Below are 13,119 nucleotides of genomic sequence, written 5' to 3'. Positions count from 1 at the left end.
AGAAACCTTTGAAACGTAAAGATATATAAAAATTTTCATTTTCGATTTTTTTGCGATTACTATAACTTACCCCCTACGGGAAGTTAATAAAAGATATTGGTCTTTTATTCCTTTTAAAAATGACAACCAAAGTAATCAAATTTATTACCTTTGTGTGTTTCCTTCTTCTGCCATTATAAGTCAATTAGTAAAAAGTATTACTCAAAAACGTGAATTAATCTTTAAATATCAACTAATTTATATTGAATTTTCACATGTTACGTTGTTCGCTAATCTTTTGTTAATGATTTCAGTTCTAATAAATTGTAGCAACACAAGTTGGCTACGAGTGCCAACTAAATAAATTATTATTGCAATCATATACAACAACTTATCAAAACGATTGTTTTCATATAGTGAATCAACATTAATATCCATTTTGCGCATATTTCTGTTATTCGCTAATAATTTGTTTATATACTCGCTCATAAGTACAAATACACGATATTTATTGCAATTATATATAGCAATTAATCGACTAGGAATATGAGGTAAGGCAATGAGTATTTTATAAACATTTAATGGAAAACGCGATATTGTTTATACTATTTTATCTGATTGTAATAGCGAATATACTTGACTCATACTATGAAAATGACGCAATATTGCGCTTTAAATTATTAGATATTTTTCATTATTTCATATATATATTTCATATGTATGTATCTCTACATTTTTAGAACAATTACAACTGTTTAGTGTTCTATAAGGTGTTGCAATTGATTTCGGGTTCTATATCCATTTCAAACAGCTTGATATCAAGCAGTAGTAATAACAGATTTTCATTTCTTCAATAACGCGACCGATTTCGGGTTCTACATCCATTTCGAACAGCTTGATATCGAGCAGTAGTAATAACAGATTTTCATTTCTTTAACAACATATCTGTAGTTGCAAGACCAAAGCCTTCACCACGGAGCCACGGCCAGCTCATGTGTTCAAGTGTTATTTAGAGTTTTCAAATAATTTAGAATTTAATGTGTTTGTACTTATACTTTAAAGGTAGTACTTTAAAGGTAGTACTCTTCAATTTTTTTTTTATTTTTAGTATTAAAGTAAGTAATCCAATTGTTTATTGTGTAATAAGTCTACCTAATTTGCCTTTTCATAATTTTCAATTATTTTAAAAAATTGTACAAATGTCTTCAAACACAAAAAAAAATATAATTTTGATTTTACCATATATTTTACAACTGTCTTTATGATCTATCAAATCTATCAAGTTAATAAAGAAATTGTAATAAATTAATGACCATGAGTAGAATTTATCACCATATACTTCTACTTTCAACAAAAAAGTACAATTTCTGAGAGTAAAAATAATTTTCTACAGAAGAAATCACAAATATATATGAAATTGAATTTCTACACGTAGTAGAGTTCTGGTGGGTGTTTTTTTTTTAAGTCTTTGTTTAGGAAACTTAACAGACAAAAAGCTTTGGGCTAATTGATTAGGATGAGACATCTGTTTTCTTTGTGTCTGGTTGGAAAAGGGTATTATTTCTCCTCGTATAGAGCAACATATCGGTGTTGTAGAGGTATTGGTAGAAACCATTAAAAAATCATAGTATTTGCGCCTTTTCTTTCTGTTATGGAACATCATCAAATTTTTTGGTACTACCAAGAATATCTAAATCTAATGCCAATACTTTAGTGTTTCCGCGTCCAGGTATGATGGTAACAACATATGTTTCAATTACTACAAATTATTTATTTCCCCTTACCCGTAGTCCAAAAACCACTGGTAATCCGAGTTGTCGTGGGTGAAGTCCTGGGAAGACGTGATGCTCCCATAAGTACTGCCCGTGGTGAAGCATGGTACATGGCTAAGTTTGTGGTTACTGTTACAGTCGGAATCCGGACTCTCCTGCTGATGTTTACGTTCGTGCATCCCTCTGTGCAAAATACCTGAAAAAGATAATGGTCTCATTAGTAAACTAATATTTCGTTTTGGATAATAATTAGAACTTAAGAATCCTAGGAGCGAGGTTGGGCAAAAAAAAGCAGCCGAATTCAAAGCGCGCAGCAAACGCACACAGCGTTTATAGACCTTTTTTAACACGTTGACTGCGGTATGGGTAGGAACTAGTTGTTTCTACTATGCTGATAATTTGGGGATGGATTTAAAGTGATACTATCGACAGCCGCACCAGGAAGGAATGAAAGGATGTCGACAACCGCAGTCAACGTGTTAATAAAGACTATTTGGATTTCTTTTAATTTTCTTTTTTTTTTGATAAATCACCTGGCAGAAAAATTGTATGTAGACCTATGTTATGTACATACGGCCATACATAATTTTTAACATCTCCTAACATCGTCAAAAGTATTTAGAAATCAATATGAAGAAACATTTTTTATTTAGTCTCCCATTTAGAAATATTACTATTCAAGACATTCGTGTCCATTAGAGATCTGTGCAATATGAGTAAAAAAATCTGAAGGGTGAAACATAAAATAAATAGGAAAATATTTTCGAAAATCTTCATTTTTTGCAACATAAATTTTCTTAATAAAATTTGCAACATAATATTGATTTTGCAATCAATATCAGATATAAATTCACTTGATCCATGTTAACTTTATTAGCTAATTTGGTTAGAAAGTTATCAAGGAAACTCAATATATCAAAGGCAAATTTTTTTGCCTGGAAAAACACTTTGTCACACATATATGATTGACTGACATAGCTCTTTAAAAAAAATTTCCCGATAAGAAAAACTTTTCAGGTCAATTTGTCAGACACACATGTCTGACATGGCTCATGTAGAACCTCGTGATTGACATGGCGATTAACGTGTTAATGTGCATTATTGTGGATCTGTTACTCTTATTAAATTACCTTTGAATATGATATAAGATTGTATGTCGAAACGTTTGGAAAAATAACGATTCTCTAATATATTTTTTATTTTATTTGATATCCTGAACATTTTATGCACTTATGTTAACATCAGATTTATATTAAAAAATATGATAAAGAGCTTTTGCTATTTTCTAACATCGACATATGTATATTAGGGTGGTCCTTAATATGGACATTTTCGAATTTCCTTGCTCTCAAGAGATCAAATGGTTCCAAATTGATAAAAAAACAATTCTCTGAAAGTTTTAGCTCTTAATATTAATTTTTAGATAGTGCGCAATTCAATCAAACTTCGTATGGAAATAGCATGGAATTTTTTTTTTGAAAATTAATAAAAAAAAATTGTTTAGGTTACTTAGCGACAAATGATTTAAAAGTGAAAATTTTCGTGTCATTTTTTATTGAAAATTCGACGCTCTGAAAATTTTTTGAAAATTTTCTCATGCTATTTCCATACAAAACTTTGATTGAATTGCGCTCTATCTAAAAGACAATATTAAGAGCTAAAACTTTCAGAGAATTGTTTTGTATTAATTGGAACCATTTGAGCTCTTAAGAGCAAGGAAATTCGAAAATGTCCATATTAAGGACCACCCTAATGTATATTATGCAAAAGTAACCAAATTAAAATATGCAATTAATAAAAAAAATCTCTAATTTTTTTTCTTCAATTCAGACTCGGTATAATAACTTGTAGACAATGCGACTCTACATACGTCGTAAAACAAGTAATAAAATTTTACAACTAGAAACAACTCTAAAAAATGTTACATTTCTATCTATATATACAATTCTTTTCTCTAAATATATAAATTTTGACATTTTTGTGACACATCGTGATCTAATTTTAACTGTCGTTATACGTGAAAGAATGTGAAACTGTAAAAAAAAGTGTTCATTTATAGTTTTTATATAAAAATCTACTCTAAATCTACTCAACGTCTAAATATTCATAACCAATTAAAAATAAATTGTTAATATTAACATCAATAAATATATTATATAATAGGTAATATAATGTACAATCATATTAATATTAAAAAAATTAAACTTGTATTAAAAAAATTGTCAGCTCAAATTAAGTCTAAAACAAACACTTACAAAACGAGCTTTTTTTCTATTTGTATTTCATTTCCTCATAATTTAAATATGCAAATTTATTCATTTATGATTACAAATAATTGAATAATCGCACTTAAAAACTTTAATGATTCATAACGATTCAATTCAAAAAACAAGCTCTACACGTTTTTGTTTTGACACCATTTGTTGTTACAAACAAAAATGTATTGTCTCCATATTTTATGTTAACTTATGACTAATGTATTTATTTTACATAATGTTTAGTCGAGCAATTGTTTCAGTATTTTTATTTACATGTACGAGGTGTGTTCAAAAAGTACCCGGAATTACTAATAATTAAATTTCGCGGGTCTGGAGTGTCTGATTGTCAAAATTTTTTTTTTATTGTGTTGGTATACATGCCCCTAAAGTATGATGAAATTTTCAGCTATATTCACTGTTTACTTTGTCTGTGGTAGTCGCTAAGGTTCGACGTGTTTTTCTGAGCTCGGCGATTTTTACAATGGAAGAATTGAAAAGTCAAAGAATTTGTATTAAATTTTGCGTAAAAAATGAAATAAAGTGTTGCAAAGTGCAAAAATTCACCAGATATGGCTCCGTGTGACTTTTTCCTATTCCCAAAGTTGAAGAGACCCATGAAAGGACGGCGGTTTTCCTCGATTGAAGAAAATCGCTGAGAGTGCTCAAGGACATATCAAAAAGTGAATATCAAGGGTGCTTCGAAAATTGGAAAAAACGCTGGCATAAGTGTATTATATCTGGGGGGGACTACTTTGAAGGGGACCACATTAATGTAGATGAATAAATAAATATTTTTTTGAAAAAACGAAAATTCCGGGTACTTTTTGAACAGACCTCGTATAATACCCAAGAAAAATGTGCGAGTTTATATTTTTTCTGGTCATTGTGGTTTCGTGGTTAGAGTTATGGACTTCAAACAAGTTCAAATTATAATTTCCAGACTATTTATATTTATTTCTATTATAATGGCACCTTTTTATTATTATTGAACCTAGGGCGTAGACGAGACTCATAATGCATTTCTTGCAATTGCGACATGACTTGTGAAAGTTTTGTGCAAGGTAATTGAAAGAAGAAATTTTGCATTTGCTCATTTCATATTCATTTCTAGAAACACTTTGGGACCTACGGGGTTATAATAAAGCATACAAAACACAATATTTGAATTCAAAATTATAGTAGTGTCATCCATCACAAACTTAGGAGGTTATTGTATTTTAGTGTGCTGGTAAGAACTAAAAATATAATAGTTGTGTAGTAGACGCTACTGAGCACAATCCTAAAAAGAAAAGTGTCTCGAGGGTAAAATAGGAGAATCATGGAAGCAAAAAGTTAAAGTTAGGAAAGGAAAATACATGAAAAAATTGTAAAAAGGCGGGAGGGTATAGTAGTAATGTAAATATTTTTTTTGTTGTGACTCACACCACGGACCTGCTTTCGAGCAGATTACCATTTGTTATTTTTATTAGTGCGAACCAAATAGATAGATGGCTCTGTGACAGCATAGGATGAATAATTTCTTTTAGCCAGCAAAAGGCGGTTATGAAGTTAGAAATGATATATGTAATGGTTGATTAGCTTGTTGTAAAAGGAAAAATATAGATAATTAAGATATTGGTGTTTAGTACAACTTTCATGGTGATAAATAGAGGATAACATAATCGAGCAGACTTACAGTACTGATTATTACATCTAAATACTAACTACCAAATATTTTTTTCAAATTTTAATTATTATGAGACAAAATTAAATAAAAATTAATAAAATTATATTTCAAGATACAAATTAAGAGATTTAGCATATGTATGATTCAAGAATACAGGAATGCCAAGAGTTTAGATCTCTCTCATCAACCGCGCGTACATTATGTAAATATTTATCTCAGGAGTTCTATTTTCTACTTTGCCTTTGGAATACTTAGGATTGTTTTATACAAGGACTGTCGAATTTACAAGTATAATTAAAAATGCAGAATCATAATGAGAGAATCATTTGTCTTTAAACAAATTAAACGATCCTGTTATAACTTTCCTGTTTCACGACAAGATTTTTGTGACAACAGATGCTAACTTGCAAAATTGTGATAATTGTACTAGCAAAAGGTATTTTAAAATCAGCGTGCGATTTCTAGAAGAGAAAACGAAACCGAGATTTGCACATAATCAAGCTGATGTTTGTTTATATAGTGTATATGTATGCACGTTTAAATAACGCACTAAATGCCTTTTTCAGAAAAAATTATTAGATTTTTAATTTTTTACATATCTTTCACGTTCCGGGTTATGGGATGAAATTTCATCCTTAAAAAATTGTACAATACAAACCAAATTTTTGTTTAAAAATTATTTGAACATTGCTAATGTATTAAGAAATGTCATAAAAAAATTAAAATTAACGAAACTAAAAAACTGAAGCAACACATTCTTAGGGCAAAGAAGCCTTGATTACCATTTTATATCGTTTATCAACGTTTTCTACATTTATTTATAAATTACACCTAATATTAATAAACACAAACCTTCTTTGACTTGCCGATTTCTTTTCCATTATCAACTATGAAATATCTAGGTATTCTAGAAAGTTTTACAACATTGTCCTATAGGGATTAAAATAATTCAGAAATATCATTATAATGACAAATTTTATGCTTTTGTTTCGTCGTAAAAAGAGAAAGTATTCAACAAATTTAACCCTGGATTTTGAAAATATACACTTTCGTATGCTCATGGCAACGCGCACGGCTCGACTAGAATTTCTTTGAAGATTATTTGGCAATTGTGTTCAATTTATTTTAATTGGATCACAATACAGATGAAACATCATGTAATTGAATGTCGCCAAAATAATAATAAGTGTAATGTAATAATGAATCTGCAGCCTGGCTACAGTTTTTTGTTCTGTAAGATTTCTATTTGATTAATTTTTTTTATTCTCAATATACTCATTGAAATTAAGTTTTGTCTAAAATTACTTCCAAGAATTTTCAAGATCTACTCTATGGGATCATAGAATTTTTAATGTGTAAATTTAAATTGAGTATTGAATTAATTTTTGTTTAACAGAGAATATGAAATCTATTTTATAAAATTTTTATTTTCGATTTTTTTTGGAGGTTGGAAATCACAGCATAAATAATTGATTTTTGCAGGCATATAGAAAATAATATTACTATGTATTTATTTTCAAATATTTTTGTTTATACAATACAAAACATTAACTTCATCACTTGTTTGCATTATGCAGATAACCGGACATAGTAAGAATCATTCATACACATGATACGAGTAATGTACAGATAAACGTATTTAGATTCAGATTACTTTGTATTCTGATTCATTCTTATCAAAAGGAAAAACGCATTTTATCACCTACAACCATATGAAATGTGATGCAATTCTACATATAAAAATAGGTTATCAGAAACGATATGCCTGTTTACACTTTATTTTTTAAAGGTATTGCTTCAGACACTTAGTAAGTGGATTTCTAATTGTGTTATAAAGTTTATTGACATCATAAAATTTTATCATCAGCATCCGTTTAATGAAGAAATTATGAAAAATGTATATAGATAGTAAAAATGAAATTGAAATTCACCAAATTTTTAAGCTATAATTATTTTAAAAAACAATAGAAGATTGAGCAAAAAGCCACTTGATCTAAGCCAACAACAAACTAATCAGAACGTCTCCTTATCAATACGAATCGAATGTTTTTTGAATAATTGCAATCGGTTGAACCGTATTCCTGAAATCGCCGACTAAAATTTGTATCCGCACACACACACACGCACATATACACACATCCATTTTTTCTAAGTTATGCCAAATGTTCAGAAACCTTTGAAATTTAAAGATATATGAAAATTTTCATTTTCGATTATTTTGGGATTACTATAACTTACCCTAGGAAAAGTTAAAAATTCAAAAAAATATTAGCATTTAATAAATTCAAAAACTTGAAAAATTAATATAATATCACTCACTACTACAATTGATTTAAGTATTGTCTAAAACCAAGAATATGATTAACTTATGTTCATATAATAAGTGAAGTTGATTTATCTAAAAATGGTACCATTTACTTTTCGTTTAAAAATATTTTTATTTCAATAACCCATAAAAATAGTTTTATTTCTTCTATGCCTTCTTTGATGTACAATATTGCAATTCCTACTACAGCAATAAAATTATTTAACAACTCCAACATAAAAGCTTGAATTTTATGAGGCACAGAAGAACAAAATATTAAACATAGCTCCAATAAAAACTATTTCAAATTGAAATGTATGAATATTGCCAAGTTGGATTTAATCAAAGTAAAAGGAGTCTTATACTTGTTTTTGTGTGTGTCATAAATATTTCGATACAATGTCGATAAGAGTTTAGTCATATTTACTCTAAGAATTTACTGACTAATTAACGTGCGTATCTGTTCCCTTTGTGAGTTGTTTACAGAGCAAACAGGCTTTGAATATTCAAGCATTGTTACTTTGATCTAAATGTAATGATTTTGTGATGAATAGACTTACTTTATAGATAAATCGTGTATTTATGAACGGAATTAACAAACCGTAATACCTTACTTAATACAAATTAATAATGGTATTATCCTATGGAGTAGGTCTGTGAAATACTTGGATTGCAATCTTAAATTGGAAACTGAATTTCAATGAGTTTTTTTATTATAAAATAATATCAGAAAGTTAATATATCTATAGAATGTTCAAAATAAAAATTGAATTTATATGACAATAATGAGATTTTAATGGTGTATGTAGCATTACCAATAAGCAAAATTTCGTTTTTTTTCTTTAAGTAACAAAAATATATTAATAAATTGCACACCTATCCAATTAATATCAATACAATCATTCAAATTATATAAAGAAAGGATGAGTAAGTTCTTTAGGAAGTAATAGATCATTTCACATTAAAATTAAATTAAATTAAAAACATAAATTATTGGTTAATTATGAAGTTTGGAAGTCTGTAACTATTGTAACAAAATATATCTTCACTTGTTTTACCAATCACATTGATATTGTGTCACTATCAGTGCACCTGATAGAATTTTTTCAAGTGACTTTATAATGTAGTCTTTGATATAACATTTGATTTTTCGTGAATTATACAAACAGTACAAATTTCTTTTAAGATTAGTTGTTGGACAAGAAAGGAATACCATCACTAATCATTATATTAGCAATTAACACCTGCAAATGCAAATTTTAGAAATGAAGATTTCTAAAAAAAACACTAGTTGGTTGAATATTTCAAATCTCACTATAGGTACTATTGGATCAATAAATTATCATTAGTTCTGGTACAATAAGTACAAACTACCATCCTCAATAATGAGTTGAAAATTTTAGATACATCAATTCTGATTTTATCTAAATATCCACTTACAATTTTGTAAGTAGGCTCTTGATTATTCGATTCGAAAGATTTTCGTATTCGAAGCTGCATTTGACTAACATACTAATATTTAAAACTAGCTGTAAGTGGAATTCTGTATTGAGGCAATTATGGCATCGTGCCTTAAGGCAAATTGCTGAAACTTCCCGTACCGTAACAAAATGTTCGTGGAATACTGAATGTTTTCAAATAGATTATTATAAATATTGTAACATTGTCTAATATTTATAAGAATTATATAATGAATTGCAGAGTTGAAATTATTTGTAAAGTATATTAGAACTATAGTCAGAATTAAAAATTAAATCTGAAATATTTTCGATATACAAAAAAAAAAAAAAAAAAAAAAATGGAACAAAATTTTTTTTTCCAAAATCAATTATTTTGTTAAGACAAGCAGAAAGTTCTTTGAATCATTTGAATCAGACGCTTAGTTCTCTCAAAAATTGCCATTTTTTACATATTTAGCTCCGTATCTTCAAAATGGCTGGGCCTGCCTTTGCCAAAAAACTAATAAACACTTCTCCCAATCATTACTAATTGAATGTTTTTTAGATCATTCAAATCGGATACTCCGTTCTCTCAAAAATTCGATTTTTATTTCTGCACTCTTTGCTCCGTATCTCCGAAACGGCTGGAACTACCTTTGCCAAAACTAATCAGCTCTTTTCCCTATCAATAGAAATCGAATGTTTTTTGAACCATTCAAATCGGTTAATCCGTACGCCCGAAAACGTGGGCGAAAATTTGTATCCATACATACATACACACTCACACACACACACACACACACACACACCACACACACATCCATTTTTTCTGAGGTATGCCAAAACGTTCAGAAACCTTCAAAACGTCGAGAAATGTAAAAATTTTCAATTCCGATTTTCGGCCCATTACAATAACTTACCCTACGGGAAGTTAATAAATCATTGTGAGAGTTGTAATATTCAATTCATAATATTAACCCTTTCAACTCGGATTCCGCCGCTCTGGCGGCAAAATACATATAAATTCCGGAATTCGCGAGTGGACTATGCACTTGTTCGGCAATAAACGCTTTATTTATTTTTATTATTAATACAAACACTGTGCTGAAACGAATTAATGGAAAAAATTGCTTCGAGATACGAGATATTCGACATGCGAGCGTGGTTTCGGAACGAATTAGGCTCGTAAGGCGGGGTGCAACTGTAAGCTCTTACAATTTGAAGATAATTGTACATGCTTTTTTTATAATTTGAGAGAATATAAACAAAATCTTTAAAAACTCTAACAACAAGAACTGTAATGACTTGCTAATACACACAGCAAGCAATTTGTTCCGCTAAATCTTTATGGTCTAGAAAGTAGAGTCGCACTTTTTGGTTTTGAAATGAGATAGGATTTTGTATTTATTATATCAAAGATTAGTTTCTATTCCTTAAATGCAAAAAACTTAGACAACTTACAATTTGACAATTTATATGGATGAGACCATAATCCGAGTTTTCAATTTTTGCAAAAAAACCATGGAGAAAATCAGTCTGTGTGAATTCACCACTAATCACACCCCGCAATATACAAAATAAATACAAGTATAATAAAATGAATTTACCCATTGTATATGAATCTATTACTACAATGAAAATAAATTTAACTCCAGCTCAATTTACTCTTTTTACCTTCATACAATTGAATGCACTATAAAACAAAATTTATTATATTCACCTCGAGCATGTTTATAAATCCGTTGCCCTTTGGGTACAGTCATTGTTTATTAGCAATAAACTAGCCTCATATTTATATTTGCAAAACACTATCACAATAATGTACACAGTATCACTAGCCACACTAATAATTCACTAATAAGGATACGAATAATGTTTAAATTAATGTTGCGATTGGGAGCAACACACACATTCGTTGAAAAAAATAGTTTAGGAAATCACCTGGAAAATTGGACACTATTAAAAACTTGGGGAAACTCGATAAATTTTGTATTGCAATCGTGCTAATTAATCATATTTAAATAATTAAGCTTTAACTGGTACACAATTAATGTTTAAATCTTTGGTTCCCAATCTGTGGGTCTCTACTCCTCAGGGGGCGCAAGACTGTTTTTTTTGTTTGAAGGGAAGGGTATCTAAATCTTAACTGTTTTTAGTTGGTTTATCTCTAGTAAGAGTTTAAATCGCTATTGGGAGCAATATACCTATTCGTTAAAAATATAATTTGGGAAATACATCTGATAAATTGGACATTATCAAACCTTGTAGAGAAAATTCAAAAACAAATGTGTACTACTATCGTGCTATTTTTTGTAAAAAAATATTTAAAATTGTCTCAGTGGTTTCCAAACTTTTCGTAAGTGTTTTGTTTAAATTAGGAGCAACATAAACATTCGTTTATAATCTAGTTCGGAAAGTTCATAAAGAAATTTGGACTCTATGAACAAAACTTAAGAAAACCCTACAAGTTGCGTATTACAACCCTGATATTTTCACAAATAATAAACTACTTAAATCTTATCAAGCTTTAACTCTGCGGTTTCCAACCTGTGGGGCGCGGCCTATCAAAGAGACGCAAGGCGGTTGCAAGGGGGCATAATATAATAGAGTTCTCAAAATATTATTTTCGAAAATCAACCAAGAATGTTCAAGTGATATGAAAAAATAAATTGATAAACAATTATTTTATGTATTAATTTGTAGTCTAATGAATACATTATATCAATTGAGTATTCATGAAATTAGATCGTTAGAAAAATTAATGGAGTCGCATCAATTTTCGTAAAAGAAAGAGGGGGGGGGGCGTACTAAAAGGTTGAACACCACTGCTTTAACTGTTACTATTTTATTTATCATTAGCTACAATTCACTAATGAGAATAACAATAATTTTTGAAATAATGTTACAATTAGTACTAACACACATCCGTTAAAAAATAGTTTGGGAAATTTTAGTTTTTTTTTTTAAATTCTTATTGCAACTTTTATATTAAAACATATGTAGTATCATCCGATATTTTTGAATAAAACACAAGGAAAATGAGACTGTAAAAGATTCGGTACTGATAAAAAAACTATTCAAATTTTTATTAAGCTTTAACTGTTACTATTATTTATTACAGTGGTTTCCAAACTTTTTCGCACCGCACCCTCCTGCTCTAATAAAAAAAATGTTGCGCCCCCCATTATTTTTTTTCTTATTTGACATAACATGCAATATTATGCAAAAATTTGCATAAAAACCAATATTTTTATTTGTTTATTTTTTAATATCATTTCAAAAATTTTGAGTTGTTTTCATTAATAGAATTTTGGAAACAGATGTAAAACAGCCTGGCGCCCTCCTGAGCCCCATAGGTTGGAAAATGCTGATTTATCATTAATAATAAATTCATGTTGCAATTAGTACTAACACAGACATTAGTTAAGAAATATTTGTGAAATTTGTCTCGTGTTAAAAAAAATTATTGATACTGTTATATAGCACATCTTGTAACTTTATTTTGATAAGGGATAATGTTGTCAAAGTTTGGCAACAAATTGCAACAAATCTTCAAGACGGTCTCACAACATAAATATTTGGTATCACAACCCTAATATTTTTCAAATTAAAAAAAAATATTAAAATCTGCAAGAAAGTCGCACTTAAGCAAGCCCTAACTGTAACGATTTTATTTATTTGTACTGCATCAAGTATGATG

The 13,119-nt window shown here is 29.1% G+C and overlaps 1 protein-coding gene and 1 pseudogene across 1 annotated transcript in view; both read right to left on the bottom strand.

The window, feature by feature from the left end:
* The window catches only part of LOC113376410, a 35,387-nt pseudogene extending 24,132 nt beyond the window's left edge, over window positions 1-11,255 (bottom strand).
* An 856-nt stretch (window positions 11,256-12,111) lies between these two features.
* The window catches only part of LOC113376409, a 2,704-nt gene continuing 1,696 nt past the window's right edge, over window positions 12,112-13,119 (bottom strand). The window contains exon 3 of the mRNA XM_026616311.1: window positions 12,112-12,123. Within this exon, the coding sequence (XP_026472096.1) occupies window positions 12,112-12,123 (12 nt within the window). The remainder of the gene's footprint in view (window positions 12,124-13,119) is intronic.

Source organism: Ctenocephalides felis, unplaced genomic scaffold, assembly GCF_003426905.1.
Source record: "Ctenocephalides felis isolate EL2017-DRISC unplaced genomic scaffold, ASM342690v1 CF-g0.4_SCAFFOLD_01886, whole genome shotgun sequence".
Taxonomy (NCBI): Eukaryota; Metazoa; Arthropoda; class Insecta; order Siphonaptera; family Pulicidae; genus Ctenocephalides; species Ctenocephalides felis.
Note: the sequence above shows the minus strand (reverse complement) of the source record. Positions and strands in the feature narration are given on the sequence as shown.